This window comes from Moschus berezovskii, chromosome 24, assembly GCF_049115385.1.
Source record: "Moschus berezovskii isolate FMDL1 chromosome 24, NW_MosBer_1.0, whole genome shotgun sequence".
NCBI lineage: Eukaryota > Metazoa > Chordata > Mammalia > Artiodactyla > Moschidae > Moschus > Moschus berezovskii.
In genome coordinates, this window is record NC_142483.1 from 24,686,500 (window position 1) to 24,708,067 (window position 21,568).

At 39.7% G+C, this 21,568-nt stretch overlaps 1 protein-coding gene across 14 annotated transcripts in view; it reads right to left on the bottom strand.

Moving 5' to 3' along the window:
* The window catches only part of MAGI1 (membrane associated guanylate kinase, WW and PDZ domain containing 1), a 663,463-nt gene that overhangs the window by 107,236 nt on the left and 534,659 nt on the right, over positions 1–21,568 (bottom strand). For all 14 annotated transcript variants that reach the window (XM_055414277.2, XM_055414266.2, XM_055414267.2 and 11 more), the window contains exons 4-5: positions 11,557–11,763; positions 2,401–2,602 (exon numbers count right to left, since the gene is read on the bottom strand). In XM_055414277.2, the coding sequence (XP_055270252.2) occupies positions 2,401–2,602; positions 11,557–11,763 (409 nt within the window). The remainder of the gene's footprint in view (positions 1–2,400; positions 2,603–11,556; positions 11,764–21,568) is intronic.

The window sequence follows — 21,568 nt, forward strand, 5'->3', positions numbered from 1 at the left end:
ACAGGGGATTTACCCAACCCAGGGGTCGAACCTACATATCCTTCATTGGCAGGTGGAGTCTGTACCACTGAGCCATGAGGGAAGCCCAAATGGTGTGCATCTAATAATTTAATGTGTATGGAATTTGGCCGCTGCAGACCAAATCACAAGAGTTGTCATAATAAGCTATACTTTTGCATAAATTTTCTATTAAACAATAGACCAAAGATTGGCCTCAGTTCAGTTCAGTTCAGTTCAAAGATTGGCCTAGCACTGACTAAAAGCTAAACTAGGTTATAAAAAGTAAGCAAATCACCATACTCTCCTCTAAAGCACTTAAAGTCTTGGGTCTTCTATTTTTACTAACCACAGTCCTTACTAACCTTCAAAATAACCAATTTTTTTTTTTTTTCAAATTTATCAAGTCAATCTTGAGCAAAACTATTAACACATTCTTTTCCAAAAGTTTGAGTTTCACATATTACTCTGTATTAGGAATTCCTCTGTCATTATTTTCCTTTGCTCCATACAATTCTTCCTTACTAACAGACATAATTTAAAGGACAACTTATCACAAAAGAAAGGTAAGTACAAAATTCTAAGCTTATAGCTGACATCCATTTTCATAACATTTAAGCTCCTCTGTAATAACCACATGATGAAGATAAACATGGTAACAGTAACAATAATACTCATTAATTGGCACAAGCCCAAGTTTTATATCCCTTATCTCATCTAACTCTCACGAAAATCTGACAGGGTAGGCATGATCAATAACATTCATGTCTTTCTACAGATAGGGAAAACTGAGATGTGGAGAGGCAAACTCAAGGTCACACAGATAATGAATTTTGGGGAGTTCTTAACCACTGTACTTTCCTAAATCCAAGGGAAAGACCTCATCGTCCAACCCTGTCTTCAAAAAGAATTTGCCATTAACATGAAAACAAAAATGTGGACTGTCACCTCCTTCAGGCTGGAAAATAACCCAGGAGCAATAGTTAACTCATTTCTGCTTTCCTAGGTTAGTTCTGAGAGAGGATGTTTTGAGACCCAAGCCTTCTCCCTTACTCCCAAAATCTTTAAGAAAATTGTACTTTCTTATCCGTGCTGATTTTTCTGATTACAGAATGTATGCTGGAATATCTTTCTAAGTGGAAATATGTATTCAAACCCCAAAGAAATGTATAATGTAGTTAAGAAAATAAATTCCTTACTTAACTCAAACTCAAGTGTTAATAGATACTTCTGGAATTTTTCTTCACAGAGACTTATATCCACATATTCACAGAAAACAAATATACACATAGCACAGTACATAAGTGTATATACCCCATGTATTTTACAAAACAAGATACTTCATGTTGTTCAGAAATGTTCTCTGTTGTTATTGTTCCATTAACAGCAGACCTGCAACATTAATCCATTTGAGTAGAACAGATTTACCTATGTTTTGAATTATTTCATAGTTTAATTGGTCTTTTTGTTTATATTTTTTACAGGTTCATAATACTATGGTGACTGTTAATAGGAAATCTCAAAAGGAAAACCAAAAAATTTTAAAAATTGACTATCATGGTTAAGAAATTACATTAGCTTAGATTTTCTAGAATGGTTTCAATTTTATAATTTTTTTTCCTTTCCAGTACAGGTTGCTAAATGTTTAACTATATAATATTTAAGTTTTTAATTTTAAAAGACTTTTCACATCTTTATATTCTCAAACTTTAACCCATTTGCCTTGCACCATGTAAAAAAATTAACTAAAAATAGATCATATAATAAAATGTAAAATGTAAGCTATAAAACTTCTAAAATAAATACAGCCGAAAATGACTGAATTTTGACTTCAAGTCAGGCAAAAAATTCTTAGGTTCCACAATAAAAGCACAATTCACAAAGGAAAAAAAAAGTGATTAGAGTTCATAAAAATTAAGAACTTCTGGCTCTTTAAAAGATGCAGTTAAAACGAAAAGAAAAATCAAATTTGGACAAAATGCTTGCAAATCACAAATGTAATTAAGGAATTGAATCCAAAATATGTGAAGAACTCATTAACACTCAAAGGAAACTGTAACCCAATTAAGAAACAAAAAAAAAAACCAAAGGATTTACCAATTCTAAGCAACTAGATATATTCTTCTTATTAATATATAATACCATAATTTATATATGCACCATAATTTAGTTTAACTTTTTAGGGAAATAATCATTCTTATGCTTCCTCTAGCTCTTCAGATTCAATCGTTAGGATGTTACTCTATTTGGTTTTTTGTACGAGGCTTGTTAAACTGTAGGAGAGAAGACCAACAAGATGTGATTAAACCTTTTAGAATTAATTTACATCTGTAATTGCTAGAGAAAGAGAAGGGAAATAGGAGAAAAAAGGGAGAGATTCAAGTAGAAATAATGGTACTTTACTCTATAAAATAGACTTCTCCATTTTCAGTATAGGCCATCTCCCAGTTTTCAGGTAGAGGACCTAAATTATCCTCTGCAGAAAGAGGTAGGTATTGAGGGAACTTCTGAGAAGGGTCCGTGATGGGAGCAGCGATGATGCTACTATTCACAGGTGGGAGCGTTGCTTCTTGGAGACTGTGGTCTTCTTGGTCACCAGAATCGGCTATTTATTCACCAGAGAGAGAGAAAGAAAAAATAATTCATCAATCATACTCCAAACGAGGGTGATCACCACTATGCACATGTATGTTCTTAAAATCCTTTCTTAATTGCAGGACATCAACTATATTCTGTCTTACTTAGATGAAAGTTCTTTTAATAGAAAACACTGACATGATGAACCAAATTTATTTTATTGAAAAAGAAGAAAAGGAGAAATATGCTCAAATAATGCATTACTCACAATCCCGGAAATGTCAAAGAAGAAACATATTCATGACTCAAACACTCAAGTTCCTCTAACTTTAAGAAGGCCATCAAGTCACAGACTGAGCTGAACTCTCATTACTTGGGTATCATTTGGCTTTATGACTCAAAAGTACTTCTAGGGCAAGGAAAAAGTCCATGCTGAAAACACAGAGATAGTGATATTATCAACCATTTGTAAAAATTTATCTAAAATATTTTTGGTAGATGGTGGCAAATATCAAAGACTGACAAATCAAACTAAAACGTCTACAAGGGTTTAGAATACAGAGTCAGCTCCACCAATGAGTCAGCCTCTTTTGGAAAAGTGAGTAGAATGTTCCTGTGAAAACCAAGACAGTTACCCCCAAAGAGTATCCTGTGGGTGGACTGATTTGACTTGGGTTTGAAGGCTCTAAGTTTCTGAATCTCCTTGCCCTCTTACTAACTAGAAATATCCAGAGGGGATGTCATCAGAGTTTCCACAAACGGCATTGTTGACATTCTGGTTGAATTTTTATAGAGGCTGATGATATTAAATGTCAATCTCTATGGGACTTTAAAACATTAATCAGGGGATGTAGTCATTTTCTGTCTCCCACAATAATTCTCCTACAGACATTTCTGATTTACTCAAAGCCAACTGAGGAATAATAAAAGGTTGCTTTCAAATCTTTCTCTGATGAGTAGCTCCCAATGACACACATGAGAATAAAGGCAATCCAAAACAATTACCTCCACCAAAAATCCACTGCCTTTGAGAAGGAAGCCTGGGGTCTTTCACTGCCCTGCATCTATAACCTCTTCTTCTGGTACCAACCACTCTGATCTCCACCTGGAAATCAACTCCTTCATCAGAGGTTCATGTGGTCCAGGTGGACACTGACTTATGCCCACTCCAAGCTCGTGCAGTGGGCTCAAGTCACAACCATTTCACCCTTGTCTTTATGGTTGGATTAGGCATATGATCCATGGCAAACTACTGATGGTTCAGCATGCAAGTGCTTGCTGAACTATTAGGCAAGAGGTAGCCTCTTGTTGCTAAAATTAATAGGCTGGTAGATTTTCATGTTGTGAGATGAGAATGCTGATGGTGATGATGGCCATCTTGATGAAACTTGGCAAGGCTTATCTGAGAACTAAACCCTCACGGAGGAAAGATGAAATATGAGAAAGTCACCCAATACCCCCTGATGAAGCCTCTCTGATTACATGTATTCCTGGCTTCTCCAACTGCATGATCCCCTCAACTCCCTGTCCTGCTTAAACCAATCTGAATTGCTTTTACAATTTGCACCCATGAGTGGAGATTAGTAAAATTTTAAGTTAGAAGAAAAAAAGAGGCAATTAGGCCACCATGGAAGAAACAGTTTGAAAGTGGTGCGAGTGTGTGTGCTCAGTTGCTTCAGTAGTGATCAACTCTTTGCAACCCTAGGACTGAAGCCCACCAGGCTCTTCTGTCCATGAGATTCTCCATGCAAGGATACTGGAGTGGGTTGCCATGCCCTACACCAAGGGATCTTCCCTACCCAGGTACTGAACCTGTGTCTCCTCTGCCTCCTGCACTGCACGCAGATACTTGACAGCTGAGCCACCAGGAAAGCCCCTGAAATTGGTAATCAGTAACAAAAACTCAAAAGTGGGCAAGAATTAAAAGCATGCATGTGTGCTAAGTTTCTCAGTCATGTCTGACTCTTTGTAACCCCATGGACTGTAGCCCACTAGGCTCCTCCGTTTATGGGATTCTTCAGGCAAGAATACTGCAGTGGGATGCCATTCCATTCTCCAGGCATGGCTCCCTACTTCAGAGAATAGATTTAAAATTAGGTTCAAAATATATACATTGAGAGCACCCAGGTGATTGAGATTCAAGTATTACATTTTGAAGACTGAGATACAAAAAGTACTTAAAAATCACTGTAATCTTTAGTTTCTCAGATAGGTTCTGTCAGCTGGCAATGTGCCAGAGTATGATGCAGCCACATGGTACAAATGAATATCCAGAACACCGCATCCTGTCTGAAGGAAGTAGAGAACTCAGTGCCAGGCAATTAGCATGCTGAAAAAAGTGGACTCAGGATTTCCAGATCTCTGACTCTTTAAGGGAAGGTGGAAATTTATATTTTGATGCAAAAATTACCAATTTACCAATCATAATCCCTTAAAAAAATAAAGCAGTGTGTCTGGCACAAGCAAAAAAAAAAAAACCAGAAAGGTAGTGACTAAAAGCACTGACTGTGAGGCCAGTCTACTTGAGCATGAATCTTGGCTTTATGTTTACTGGGTTTACTCAACCTTTATGTGCTTGAGTGTCCTTATCTTTACAGTCAGAATAGTAACAGTACCTACCTTATAAGGTTGAAGGGAGGATTAGTTTACTTAAAGCACTCAGTACAGTTTTTAGTACACAATAAACCTCACCTTCCTCATTAAAGTCACTATTACTAAACTTTGCTTCTTGGTCAGAGATGGCCCATAGGCAGAAAAGGATGGATTAGACATCAAACCACAGATCAAATCACAGTGTGCCTGTTTCGAGCTGTGTGTCTTTGAAAGAGACCTTACCTTTCTGGGTATCTGTTTCCTCATCTGTAAAATGGGCATAACACATGCACTACAAAAATGGAACGTTTTCAATACATGCAAAGCACCTGACAAAGTACATGGTGCTTAGAGTGCTCAAGAGAGCTCACCCAGGACTGGCTACCAGAAATACCCAGGGCCAAAGTGACTGGTTATCTCTTAATATGACATTTAAGAGTCAGAGAAATGCTGGGACAATAGTAGACATTCAATAATTTGACTGAAAAATTTTAATTAACTCATTTTAATAGAAACTGGTTATGTATGGATGTGAAAGTTGGACTGTGAAGAAAGCTGATTGCGGAAGAATTGATGCTTTTGAACTGTGGTGTAGGAGAAGACTCTTGAGAGTCCCTTGGACTGCAAGGAGATCCAACCAGCCCATCCTAAAGGAGATCAGTCCTGGGTGTTCACTGGAAGGACTGATACTGAAGCTGAAACTCCAATACTTTGGCCACCTCATGCGAGGAGTTGACTCACTGGAAAAGACTCTGAGTGAGCCTGGGAGGGATTGGGGGCAGGAGGAGAAGGGGACGACAGAGAATGAGATGGCTGGATGGCATCACCAACTCGAGAGAGGTGAGTCTGAGTGACCTCCGGGAGTTGGTGATGGACAGGGTGGCTTGGCGTGCTGTGTTTCATGGAGTCGCAAAGAGTCAGACACGACTGAGTGACTGAACTGAACTGAACAGAAACTAGATGTAACAGGAAAAGGATGGTAGCCATAGGTAGGTCACTACATATGAAAAGAGAAACAATGTGATTTAATACCTAATGTATACAATTTATGCTGGGAAGAAAAGAGAGGAGGGAGAGGAAGAAAGAGTCCTGCCAGCATTCCAAAATCTCAACTACAGGAAGGGAATGTTAGCTCACTGGAAATACATATATGTAAATTGTAACTTTCTAGAGAAAAAAGAAATTCCTCTAGCAATGAGACCTTATTTTAAATTATCCAAATATTTATTTTATAGGTTCTCAGTGTCTTCCTGTTTTAAAACCACTTTATTTTCATATAACTGACATACAAAAAGTTACAGATATTAATTTCTCAGCTTTATTGAGGTATAATTGAAAAAACTGTAAGATATTTAAAATGTACATCATGACAATTTGACATATGTGAATGTTACACAAGGATTCCTGCCATCTAGTTAATTTTTTTGAAAAAAAAAAGATAGATATTAAACTACTTGATATGTTTTCTGTTTCTTTTTTCAATAGAACCTTAAATATTCTCATTCTCTGAAAGAAAATGAGAAGTCCAAAAATGAGAGAATGGGGCAGATTTTAAAAATTCACAGTCCTAATCACAGCTTTGACCCTGACACATGCTCTGACTTCAAAAACTCTTTAATTTACCAAACATTTAAGAGCACTGCTTTCATGCTCTAAAGATTAGATCACTAAATTATTACTAAAGATTGCTAATGCTTCCAAAAAGGACAGGTAGAATGAATTACCGGAATACAGAAACTGGCAAGTAGATAAGAAGCTACATGCTCCAACTGCCTAATGGGATTGATAACACAATTTCTCAGGACTTCTGTCTGCAAAATGGGGAAGATAATAGACTGCTTATTTCTCAAAATTTCCAAAAGGTTTATAAGCTATATGTGAAAAAGATTCAAAAACCATAAACACAAAAAACCATTTTGATTTGCAGACGCTTCCCAGTATTCACATCACACACACACACACACACACACACACACACTCTTGGGGGATTTTGAAGGTGACTTTGAGAACATAAGCTCATGTCAAGCACACATTCTGGAGCTTATTTTAAATTACACATGCATTTAGATTTATGTGTACACTCACTGTTTGCATAACCAGTCAAAACCTTTGATGCTGCAACGGGTTAACAAACTTAAAACACAAAGCTACAAAGATTCTAGAGTCAGGTTTTTTGGGTTGAAATGACAGCTTTGACCCTCATTGGCTGAGTAATACTGGACAAGTGGTTAGAACTCCCCAGTAATATGCATGAGAGCTTAGCAAAATGCCTGCCACAGAGCACTGGGGAAACATTAGCTCTTTTGGTAATATCGTTATCTCTTGACGTTCCAAAGCAGTATTTTATTATTAATCACTAATGAAAAAGAAGCATCGGCAGCCTAATGTTGAACAATAGGGAAGCTGTTGAGGAAACAAGCTTCAGTTCAGTTCAGTTGCTCAGTCGTGTCCCACTCTGCGACCCCAGGAATCACAGCACGCCAGGCCTCCCTGTCCATCACCAACTCCCGGAGTTCACTCAAACTCATGTCCATCGAGTCGGTGATGCCATCCAGCCATCTCATTCTCTGTCGTCCCCTTCTCCTCCTGCCTTCAATCTTTCCCAGCATCAGGGTCTTTTCAAATGAGTCAGTTCTTTGCATCAGGTGGCCAAAGTATTAGAGTTTCAGCTTTAGCATCAGTCCATCCAATGAACACCCAGGATTGATCTCTTCTAGAATGGACTGGTTGGATCTCCTTGCAGTCCAAGGGACTCAAGAGTCTTCTCCAGCACCACAGTTCAAAAGCATCAATCCTTCGGCGATCAGCTTTCTTCACAGTCCAACTCTCACATCCAAACAAGCTTAGGAAGACAATTAAATAACATTTTCGGTGTCTCTTAGATATGGTTGATGGATGCATCAACTACTTTTTAGTTGTGGTGGTTTGTTATATATTTTCCAAGTTTTTCTATAATGAACAAAATCTTTTAAAAAATGTTTTCATTTACTTATATAAATAACTGTGTGTTTTGCCCAACAATTTAAGCTTGTATCTACCTTCACGAAGCACATACAGTATTCTCTCTCCAGGGCCTCCTTTAAATCTATAATTTGGGCATTATTTGTAGATGATTCTCCCTATGCCTTGTGTTTGACAGTAAGTTCTGTGGCAAGAATATGGCTCATTACTCAGCTCCTGCCTCCATCTTTGGTTGCAGAAAGGAAGACATAACCTCCCCAGGTTGCTCCAGGCCTTAATTACCCTGCTCTTCTGCCAGCAGACAGCACCAATATTATTTAGGCATGTTATTTAGATATCCCGTGTCCCTTTCAAAAGACCCAAGCAGACGTCAGCTGAAATTGTACCAACAGCCCATTATTTAAAAACACCCTAGGTAAAAATGAGATGGCTGGATGGCATCACCGACTCGATGGACGTGAGTTTCGGTGAACTTGGGGAGTTGGTGATGGACAGGGAGGCCTGGCGTACTGTGATTCATGGGGTCGCAGAGTCAGACACGACTGAGCGACTGAACTGAACTAGGTAAATATCATTTTAAATAGCTGTATTGTGTTTCCACATTTGAATCCGGTATCCTTCATCACAACTGGCCCAACCAGGAGCCAAGACTTCATTATACTACTGCCACTCTGTGCTCAAAGTGGCTGGTGGATTGCTACTTACCAGTGGTTCAGAGTGCAAGATGCTTTGACACAGCTAGCATGGTACACATCTCACAGACAGGGCAGTGTCAATTATTTCAAAGAATTCACATGAGTAAAAGTATGACAGCTTGTCAGCTTGTCATACTTGTAGTCTGGTAAGTGAGAAACCATTTATTCAACATATCCCTTGCATACGGAAGATGCCCGATTGCTTGTCTATCTCAAGATCAATTCTCTCCCTGTACATCTGATCAGGTGACAATCAGTTTTCTTTCCTTGTGCACAAATGAATGTTCACACTGCCTTTAGCAATGATGTCCTGGGGCCAGATTTTTTTTTTTTTTGACACCAGGATTCCAAATTGGGGTGTTACAAGGTCAGATTTTCTGAGGCTTGGCTTCCACAACAGAGATTTATAGTGGTTAGAAATTAGGAAACACTCAGACCTACAATCATATTCCTGCTCTGTTCATGCTTTGTACCGACAAATCTACTTAGTAGATGGAGGACACACAGGTACACATCTATATTTTTGGGTTATATCATGATTTGCTATTCGTACTTGTTGAAAGATCAAGACCTTTTTTTTTCATAATGTGCTTTCATTTTGGTGACAGCTACTATACGTGGAGTCGAACACGACTGAGCGACTGAACTGAACTGAACTATACATGGATAAAATATTTTGAAGTAGATGAAATTAGCAGATTTCAACCAATGCCTAAGTAAAAACAGGTAAATTTTTCCTAGATACTGTTAACAATAGGTCAGTGACTGCCTTAATGAAGAAAATGGAAATTTTCATGAACTTGAATCCTTAGAGCTGGAAGGGGGAACCTGATGTGATTGAATCCTAATCAGTAATTAGAGAAGTTAGATACTAAGTTCAAAACAAGACAGCTACCAAGAACGAAGCTAGGGTAGCAAACCAGGTCTCCTCCTTTCTCTAGTGCTTCTTACAGAATGGCTGGGCTACTGTTATGATGATAAGTCACCAAAAACATTATTTTTCAATTGTTAACTTGAAAAATTTTAGGCTTATGAGTTCAATGAATGAGAAAGCTTCAGAGAGGTCCGCACAGTCAGTAGAAAGCACTCAACTAGTAGAAACTGTTTTTCTGAAAGACTCTGTTAGACTTGACAGTACAAGGAGGAAAATATTCTAAAATGTCAAAGAAAATAAGTACAGGAAAAACAGAAGAAACAAGATGGTCTTCAAAGTCCCAGCCTTATAAACTGGAATAACTCATGTCTTATGCAGTAGTTAAATTCTGAGTTACTGTATATATTAAACCCCCACAAAGCCAAAAATATTATTGAACCATTCTGGGTCACTATGCTAATCTATAGAGCATATATCATGGCCTCAGTGAACAGTGCCTCCTAGGAAAGTGCAGTTCCTAATCTGCATCAGTTCAGTTCAGTCACTCAGTCGTGTCCGACTCTTTTGCAAAGGCTTTGTGTCCTTTAAGATCCTTTCATAAAATAGCCTACTAAGCTTGAGCATAGATAGCTCTGACTGTATATTAAAAATTATACTGCAATGAGTAATATATGCTATGCAATATAAAATACATATACAAAATACAATCTTACAATATTTATTATTTTTACATCTTTTATTTCTTAAGGAATGTAGTAAACTTTGCATTAATTAACTGAAAACATGATTTATTTCCACTGTATCTCTATTTACAAAGGTATGAGATAAAAGGATGCATTCCATATAGCATCAAGTGATATTAAACAAATTCTCCTATTTCTCTTTATAAACAATCAGCCGTAATTATGGAGCAGTGTCAAGGCCAAGTCATAAATGAACAAAATAGCGATTCTTATAGGTAACATTTTGAAGAGAGAGAAAGGATGCTGATTATTTTTTATTTCCTTCTACAAACACCTCCCTCCTGTCCCTTTAAGACAGCTGGGTGAAGTTAAAAGATTCTTGACAAGAAGCATGAAAAACAGACCAGGGAAAAGATCAGCTATTATACAGAGTGAAGTAAGTCAGAAAGAGAAACACAAGTATCATATATTAACACATATATATGGAATCTAGAGAGATGGGGCTGATGAACCTATTTGTAGGGCAGCAGTGGAGACTCAGACATAGAGAACAGACTTGCGGACACAGTGGGGGAAGGGGAGGAGGGTGGGACGAATGAAGAGAGTAGCATGAAAACATATACACTAACATATGTAAAACAGATAGCCCGTGGGAATTTTCTGTATGACTGAGGTAGCTCAAACCAGTGCTCTGACAACCTAGAGGGATGAATGGGGTGGGAAGTGGCAGGAAGGTTCAAAAGGGAGGGGACATATGTATACCTATGGCTGATTCACATTAATGTATGGCAGCAACCAAAACCATATTGTAAAGCAATTACCCTTCGATTAAAAATTAAAATTTTAAAAATAAGGGAGGTGGGAGGGAGGTTCAAGAGGAAGGGGACATATGTATACCTATGGCTGATTCATACTGATGTTTGACAGAAAACAACAAAATTCTGAAAGTAATGATCCTTCAATTAAAAAAAAATAATAAAATTAAAAAAAAAAATTTCTGGGCACAGGAAAAAAAATAAAAAGACCATCTCTTCCATTAGCACTGTGTGGTCAGAGTTTGAATTTTGGTGATCCTTCCAAATTCCTGAGAACGGAAACCTCCTCACAACTCCTTGTAAATTCTCCCTCTGCCCTCCTTCCCCAAGTCCACTGAGGGGGAGCATCGTCTGGTCTTTACCTGTAAAGCTACTGTTCATTTCAGGAACATCATCCTCTTCCTCATTCTCCGCGTGGACTATGCCAGCATTTTGCATATCATTGTAGGACTTGGTTCGCTTTGGGGTCGACTGCTTGGAGCCAGAGTGAAGGCTTTGCAAGGCATCCGTCGTGATCACTTTCCCAGTGACTGGCTGGCTAGGAGGTTTGGGTGTCCCATAATAGTTTCCTAGGTGATGGAGAGACACATTTGCATGTTTTAGAAAGAATACTTTGTTTCTCTCAAGTCTGCAAATCCAAATTTCTTAGCCCATTCAAAAAAAAAATTTTTTTTTTTTTAATTAGAAAACCAGAACAAACTGTATTTCATTTCTGGAATGGGTAAGAAAACATGTTGGTCCTACCCAGTTAGACATGGTGATTTCAGAAGCCAGGAGGAAAGCTGCATTGTGGTGGGGAAAGAACCTACTAGGGATGAAAACAAAAGGGGCTGTACAGAATGGAAAAGCTTCATCCTCATTACATTTGAATTTCAATTGGTCACCATTTCACATATATGCACTAGCATAATGCAGAATCCAATTTGGAGTGAGTGGCACACAAAATAACAAATTCATTACCTCCAGCATCCTTACAAGCTGACACAGTGGAGGTCACCCTCCCTTAATAAGGAAACTCCTCAAGAGGGAACTCAAGCAATATTTTTTTTTTTTAAAAAAGAGAGTGAACACCACGTGGCACCTCTTTAACTTTGGCTGGAACAAACCCTTGCCTAGCTTTAACAGGAAACTCTGGGTCAGCAGGGGCAGAGTGGCACCCTTCACAGGTCACGTGTTTAGTCAGTGCCCATTTTCATTTTTAGCCACTTGCCTCTAGAGTTTGGCTCAGTTCTGACTCTCATGTGCAAAGTGACTCTGGGCAGGACCAGGACAGGCTTTTATGTCTTAATTTTTTAATTTAAAATGTGTATATTTTTAGTGTGCAGTACAGAAATCTAACTAGTAAAATATTTACTTTAAAAAGTTAAGTGATAAAGCAATACTTTATAAAATTGACTTTTTAAAATGTGAAGATTAAACTTCAAGTTAAAAAAGCAGGTATATTTAATAAGAAATTAATTGAGTACATAATAACAATGGTAGCAATGAGGTTCCTTTTGAACACAAGTTAAAAATTAAGTTATTTTAAAGAAAATGTTAAGCAAATAATGGATACTGTAACACTATATAGACAAAATCTTGAAGGTAATTCATGAATGGGCCAAGTTTGAAAACAACAGCTTAAAATCAATAATATTCAGTGACCATACAAAAGCATCAAAATGCCATCAATCCACCCACCATCTCATATCTTTTAGAGTAAGGCCCGATAGACAGATCTTATTAAGCCCTATAAAAAAATCCTATGTAATGTCTGTAATTTTGTGCTTGGTAAGGTAGAATTTGTAAATAATAACAAATCCTATACACACTGTTTCTTCCCAAGAATCTCATCCACTGTTGAACCTCACCACATAATTAAATCATATAAAATACACATTTTAATGATACAAGCACAGAAGCAGAGGAAGACAGGAATATGCTTCTCTGTATGAGACACACAGAATTTATATATTACAGAATTTATATATATTAAGCTTTCTCTTTATAATTAAATTTTCTTCATGAACATTATTTCTTTAAACTATTTTTTGAATCATCGAATTTATGAACATATGCATCCACTTTCTTTGAGAGTGGTGTAAACAGCATGTGTCAGCAGGGAAATCTTGAACATGTATATTAAAAAGAGCAGCAGACCAAAGGGCACCATATTTGAACTTGAAGGAAATCACACAGAAGCCAATGAGCACATTCTGGTGGCTTGCACTCAATTCAATCACTTGTTTCACACAAGGTGATATCGTGACCTCTTCAAAACTTTCCTTCAGCTTTCTAACTCAAAGGTACGGAGACCGAGTGGAACCAGCGTGAAGAAAAGGCATCCATGTGTATTTCTAGGGACTTACACAAGTGCAGGGAAAAATGAACACATGTATAAGCGAAGACTCAGAATGCATTTCTAAATAGGTTACACCAAAGGATGTCCCATGCCTTTGATGAAGCTGAAACTCAGCCACAGTGTTGACTATTTTCACTACCTGAAGATTCTTAGTGGGGTTGAGGTAAATAAAACAGCTGACTATCTAAAAAGTAATTTTCACGGTGAACCAGAAATAAAGACAAAGCTCTACTGAATTCTTTATGATCATTATTATACCAAAACATAGTGTACATTTTTGAGTTAGAGATTCAAGTAAGACCAATGTCTACAAATAAGAATCTTCCACTGAAGGATGCGATTTAAAAAACAGGACTCTTGATTCATAATTTTATAATTATAATTTTATAACATTCATGAAGCTATTGTCCTTTAAAAATCAATTAAAACTTAGACATCCCTGTTTATGACAGAAATAAATGTCTGCAAAAGAAAAGTTCTACCTAAATTTGACAAATTTATGTGGATTTTCCTCAGTTTTCAAGGAAGGTCAGGGTCTTAAGTTAGTAAGTGATTAGCAGATTTCTCAACGCAATTACAAATTCCCCCAAACAACCCACTTCTTCATAGTTGTTTCCTGGTTCTGGAAATTAGTTTAAGGTTGATTAGAGACAGATAAAGTACATATTATTAGACTGAACCCTACGCAACTGTTGATGTAGAAGACAAACTGTCAAATATCAGCAATTTCACTTGGGTTAATCTAGCTGAAACTGCAATAGTTTGGCCACCTCATGCGACGAGTTGACTCACTGGAAAAGACTCTGATGCTGGGAATGGTTGGGGGCGGGAGGAGAAGGGGACGACCGAGAATGAGATGGCTGGATGGCATCACCGACTCTGTGGACATGAGCTTGAGTGAACTCCGGGAGTTGGTGATGGATAGGGAGGCCTGGCGTGCTGTGATTCATGGGGTCGCGGAGAGTCGGACACAACTGAGCGACTGAACTGAACTGAATCTAAAGTATAGATTAATGTATGCTCACAGAAAAAGCAAGAGAGTGCCAGAAAAACATCTACTTCTGCTTCACTGACTATGCTAAAGCTTTTGACTGTGTGGATCACAGTAAACTGTGGAAAATTCTTAAAGAGATGAGCGTACCAGACTACCTGACCTGTCTCCTGAGAAACCAGTATGTGAGTCAGAAAGCCACAGTGAGAACCTTACATAGAACAACTTGTCCAAAATCGGGAAAGGAATATGACAAGGCTTCATATTGTCACCCTATATACCTTATATGCAGAGTACATCATGCAAAATACCAAGCTGGATGGATCACAAACTAGAATCAAGATTGCAGGGAGAAATATCAACAACCTCAGATATGCAGATGATACCACTATAATGGCAAGAAGTAAAGAGGAACTAAAGAGCCTCTTGATGAGGTTGAAAAAGCTGGCTTAAAACTCAACATTGAAAAAACTAAGATCACAGCACCATCACTTCAAGGCAAACAGAAGGGGTAAAAGTGGCAGTAGTGACAGATTGTATTTTCTTGGTCTCCAAAGTCATTATGGATGCTGACTGTAGCCATAAAATTAAAAGATGCTTGCTCCGTTGAAGGAAAGCTATGACAAACCTAGACGACATATTAAAAAGCAGAGACATTACTTTGCTGACAAAGGTCCATATAGTCAAAGCTCTGTTTTCCAGTAGTCTTGTATGAATGTGAGAGTTAGACCATAAAGAAGGCTGAGTGCTAAAAAAATGATGCTTTAGAATTGTGGTGCTGGAGAAGACTCTTGAGAGTCCCTTGGACTGCAAGGAGATCCAACCAGTCAATCCTAAAGGAAATAAACACTGAATATTCATTGGAAGGACTGATGCTGAAGCTGAAGCTCCAATACTTTGGCCACCTGATGTGAAGAGCGGACTCATCCTATTTTGAGGATACAATGAGACAGTCCATTTAATGCTTTTAGCACTTGCCAAAGACTCCAGTACTCTTGCCTAGAAAATCCCATGGATGGAGGAGCCTGGTGGGCTGCAGTCTGTGGGGTCGCTAGGGGTCGGCCACGACTGAGCGACTTCACTTTCACTTTTCACTTTCACACATTGGAGAAGGAAATGGCAACCCACTCCAGTGTTCTTGCCTGGAGAATCCCAGGGACGGGGGAGCCTGGTGGGCTTCCATCTATGGGGTCACACAGTCGGAACACGACTGAAGTAACTTAGCAGCAGCAGCAGCAAAGACTTCACTACAAGGTTTGATACATGCTATAATACTTAATGTTAACAGTGTATGTTTCTAATCTTTAAAAGGAAGCTCTTTACACCTTAGTAGAAGGATTAATGAGACAATATGTCTGCAGTGCTTGCCACATGGTAACAGAGTGCCACAACTTTACTGACATAAAGGAACAAGCAAGTAAACCTCCCAATGACCAAATAGCCTTGAGCAAATTACTTACTATCATCTCATACTTTCTCTGTGACATGATAATGCAGCATGAGCTCTAATAACATCACAGGATTACCACGACAATCAAATGATGTAACTTTCTCGAAGTACCCTGTAAACTATAAGGTGTTATAAATACGAGAGAGTGTAAACTTCAAACTTCTCTAGCATATTACCTACAACCTTTACAGAAACGCTTCTATCAAGTGGTGTTTCCTAAGGGCACAGGGTTCAACTTTCCATTGCAGATACATTTTTAAAAATAATTAGGATTTAGTGACCCACATTTAAAAACCGAATATCTCTGACTCAAGTCTGGATATACTGAGACATGCTGCTGGACAAACTGTACGGTCTGTTTTTCCTGAGGTTTGTCTCTTATGGGCAGTGTTGGTGACAAGTGTATGACCAAATTCACCAGGGCCACACTATACTGTGGTGTTGGAGAAAACTCTTGAAAGTCCCTTGAACTGCAAGGAGAGCAAACCAGTCAATCCTAAAGGAAATCAGTTCTGAATATTCATCGGAAGGACTGATGCTGAAGCTGAAAAACTCCAATACTTTGGCTACCTGATGCGAAGAACTGACTCACTGGAAAAAGACCCTGATGCTCTGAAAGATGAAAGGCAGGAGAAGGGGACGACAGAGGATGATATGGTTGGATGGCATCACTGATTCGATGGACATGAGTTTGAGCAAGCTCTGGGATTTGGTGATAGACAGGGAACCCTGGCATGCTGCAGTCCATGGGGTTGCAAAGAGTCAGACACGACTGAGCAACTGAACTGAACACTCACACTATTAAGGATTTCTGCATAGAGGTTTTGGCTCCTATCTTTGGTGAGTCCCAGCCTTTGCCAGACAAACACTTTGACCTCAACCTGGAAGAGTGCACTAAGGTCTGAGCAGATAAAGGGGCATGGACATAAGAGGGATGGAAGAAAACTTTAAACTTCAAAAAATCCTCAGGAATTCCAATGGGTCTGTGAATGAATTGATTTTGGCTGAATCTGGGATTGGCCATGTTATCTTTCCACACAACCAGGGCAAGATGACTCACGCACTCCTCCGTTTACCACCGTTCCCACCACCACTGCCTTCACCCGCCATATATTTACTCACTCCACTCATGTGGACCTCCAGGCATTTAAATTCAAAACCCTGCCCTTCCAGGAAACTCTCCACCTTATCAATCAATCATTTCCACTCTGGTCAGCATCAAGCCAAGCCTAGCCAGAAACACAAACCTTACATAGAACATGCACAAGAGACTCCCTGTGAAGACTATATGGATCACTTAATGGTACTAAGTAAAAATCATTTGAAGAATTATAAATGAATAAAAGATTAATTTAGGTTATCACTTAGCAGGCTGCATAGTTTCTAAGAGACACAAGCCTGATCATCCCACAGTCCCCATGTTAGCCAACACACACTTCCTGAGGTGACTGGGCTCCTTCCCAAGTGACAATTGTGTGTGTCCCAGCTGCTATTTTCAGAACTGGCTCCACAATACAACTCAGCAGGGATGATGGCTGGGGAGGGAGAGGAGGGCAGGGAAGATGCAAGAGGAAGCCACCAATGGCCATAATTAACAGGCATACTCTTTGGCCATGACCAAGCCAAAGAAAATATTTTCTGACACACAGTTAAAAATTAATGGGGACTGCAAATCAATTCTTAGAGCATGATAAAATATTGAAGGAGGACTGCAACCCTGAGTTTTAAGCCAGAATGAATCAAATCTTTAAAGCCTTTCACTCTGTATAAATTTAATATTCATTCATTCATTTCCTTACAGAGAACATCTTGTTATACTGGGCACTATGCTGGAAAGGCAGAAATGGAACTAGAACATGATTTTCACAAATGCTCTGCATGGTATACATAAGTTTTTTAAACTTTGTACAAATAATAGTTACATCAAATGGAGATTCTCTTTTAAAAAGTCAAGGTGGGGCTTGAAATTTTGTATTTCTAACAAGGACTCAGGTGATACTGATGATACTGGTCCATGGACCACCTTCTGTGTAGCAAAGGTGAAGAAATCAGAGAAAAGCATTCATATTTAGGTCCTTTGTCCTGCAGTCCTATGTTTCTTTAGAATTGGGAGGTGGCAGGGGTGGGGGCTAGGAAAAGGCAATGGCAAGCCACTCCAGTACTCTTGCCTAGAAAATCCCATGGATGGAGGAGCCTGGTAGGCTGCAGTCCGTGGGGTCGCTAAGGGTCGGACACGACTGAGCAACTTCACTTTCACTTTTCACTTTCACACATTGGAGAAGGAAATGGCAACCCACTCCAGTGTTCTTGCCGGGAGAATCCCAGGGACAGGGGAGCCTGGTGGGCTTCCGTCTATGGGGTCACACAGAGTCGGACACGACTGAAGTGACTTAGCAGTAGCAGCAGGGGTGGGGGAGATGAAGGGAGGGATGGCTTGCTTCTCTTTTTTCCAAACAGAACAAGCTTTGAAAATAAATAGCCGAACAGGATGGCAGTGACCACGAATGGCTGGAAATCTACAGCATATATTATCAAAGGGGCAATACTATACCCAAGGGGCAAAAGTGAGTGTGTGCTCAGTTGTGTCTGACTCTTTGTGACACCATGGACTATACAGCCCATCAGGCTCCTTCGTCTGTGGAAGTTTTCAGGCAAGAATACCGCAGTGGGTTACCATTTCCTCTTCAAGAGGATCTTTCCAACCCAGGGATCCAACTCGAGACTCCTGGGTCTCCTGCACTGACAGGAAGATTCATTAGCACTGAGCCACCTGGGAAGCCCAGGGTAAGATGTGTGGGGTCCAAGAACCTTACTCTTGTTCTTTGTAAAGCACAAATATGTATACAGTACTTAAGGACATAGATCCAGCATATCTGATTTTGTCTTGGTCTCAAGGTCATGAATGTTTGACCCTTGCAGGTTCTGCAGGCAAGCTTCACAGTTGGATCCCTTACTGTCTCTGCTCAAATCTCACTGGTTTTCTTTCAGGTCCCATATGCAACCTGTGCCCCCACTCACCTCACAGCTCCTGCACTCACTCTTCTCTCTGTTTAACTTTCTTCCCTCTGCTTCTCATCCCAACATCACCTGCTGATCCTCTGACCCCACCAACGAGATCAAAAGTCTATGTTTTTAGGGAAGAGTGTATCTCTTCCTTCCCAAGGCCCTTTGCTCAGTGTATCAGACTATTCAATGAAATGATATCTTTCTTTACCTCTAAACTGTAAGCTCCATGAAGGCAGGATCCACATGTGTTCTGTGCACTACTGCATTCCCAAAACAAACACGGTGCCAGGCACATGGTGTCACTCAGTGATTCTCTGAAGAATGAGCAACTGAGTAAAGTGGAGACAGTACCCACAAATCCCAGCCCGGGATGCTCCTCAATACCCATATCGTGGATCCGGTTTTTAAGAGCATGACTCACGGCAGTTTCTTTTCAGTCCATCAATTCCATCTGAATTATCTCAGATCCACATCACTTCACTTTGCCACTTGCTTCCTCAACACATGACGGTATCATTCATAAAACCCCCATCACTTTCTATTTATTCTTTCTTTACTGACCTGCTGCTGCTGCTGCTAAGTCACTTCAGTCGTGTCCAACTCTGTGCGACCCCATAGACGGAAGCCCACCAGGCTCCCCCGTCCCTGGGATTCTCCAGGCAAGAACACTGGAGTGGGGTGCCATTTCCTTCTCCAATGTGTGAAAGTGAAAAGTGAAAGTGAAGTCGCTCAGTTGTGTCCGACCCTTAGCGACCCCACGGACTGCAGCCTACCAGGCTGCTCCATCCATGGGATTTTCTAGGCAAGAGTACTGGACTGGCTTGCCATTGCCTTCTCCATACTGACCTGCTCCACTCTACAAATCTAAGATTTGCATGCACAGAAGGATAATAAGTCCATGTCCTGTATGTAGAGGTTTGTTCTTACTAGTGCCGTTTGGCTTTGAATTTAAGACCAGAAAGGGCAAGGTAAGTTAATAGTGTTCTGACTCTGAGCAAGGTAAGGGAACTCTTTCTTTCTGGCCTCGGTTCTCATGTAGAAAGACTAGCACCCATGAAACAGAGTTTTTGCACAGATTAAATTGGATCACATATATAAAGCACTCAGTACTGTGCTTGGCACAATATGTACATGTAATAAACCCCAGCATCAGTTGTTCCTGATACTCTGAGCAGCTCTAAGATGTAAAATTTGGTATTGTTATCAACGCACACGTTGAAAGAATGTTAACAAAAAGTTACCTTTATTGTGCATCTACCGTATGTTGCTACCTACACATTCACCTATTCTAATCATTAACAATTCTACAGGAAAAAAATTAATATTCCCGTTTTCAGACGAAGAAACTGACATTCACACAATGCTTAAGTGACAGCTGGCATTTAAACATGGATCTGTCTCCACTGTCTCTGCTCTTGACTCCAGGAATGGTTGGGGATCTCTGAGCAAAGAATTAACCAAAACGTCCCTGGACTTGGCCTCCTTGTCTTCAAAGACAGAGGAACATACAATTGTCGCACAGATTTCCTTTGGTTCTTTCATTATCAACAGAGAACACTCCACAGTGGAGTTTGCCAACAGAGCTTATCACAACAGACGGCTGCTGAGGCCTGCCAAAGAACAGGACTCCAGACGGTCTTGTCTTCCTCAGTGAGAAACAAGAACTCTCTTCACCCCACCTTTATTAATATGTCCCCCAAAGTAGACCCTTGGCAGCTGCCTTTTTGCAGACCTTCTAAGAAGCAGAACAGTACCATTATTGAAGGCTGACACACACAGTTCCTTCCTAATTAACATGAAGAGATATGAAACCCATAACTCCAACTGGAAATGTCACATTGAGACAGCACTTCTATGCTGAGGGAAAACCTTTGCAAGCTCAAAGTGTATAATCAGCCTCTTCAACCCAGAGGCATTTGTAAAACAGGCATGTTTGGAACCACCCCTACTGAACAGTTCCACCCTTACAAACTCTCTCCCAGAGAAGTCCCAAGGGCTGGCTGAGGCAGCAACCTGTCTTATTGAGCAAATATATCAACAGGAGAAAGGAAAAAAAAAAAGCAAGGTAAAAAGGAGACGGTGCTTCTGATTTATTTCAAGAACACTATCCAATAAATGAGCTCAGTGTCACAATTAGGAAGCTGGGCCAAGGAGGAAAGACATGTTTAGTCTTGTCTTCTGTGTGTTGCCTTGATGTTGAAGGCAACCACTGACAGAATGAGGAGTTGGCTCAAACTGCAGAGCTGAGCCCAGTTATGAACTCTACTCATAACTCATATGCCTTTGTGAGGGGCAATACTTAGGTTCCTTAAACAGTCATGAAGGGCATCTACTCTGTTGGAGGATACACTTACTATGCCAGCATTACAGCTGTTGGGGGTGGAAAATTCCATCATGGAGCCCCTGACACCCCCCACCCCCCAACACACACCAATCCTGGCTTTTTCCAGTGTTTTTAATCTAAGCAAACAGTACCAACATCTTTCCAGTTTTCTAAGAAGTAGGAGTCATCCTAGGCGGAATGTCATCACCTGAATCTTTTACCTCTTCTTCCAATAACCAACACATTACCAAGTCCACATAAAC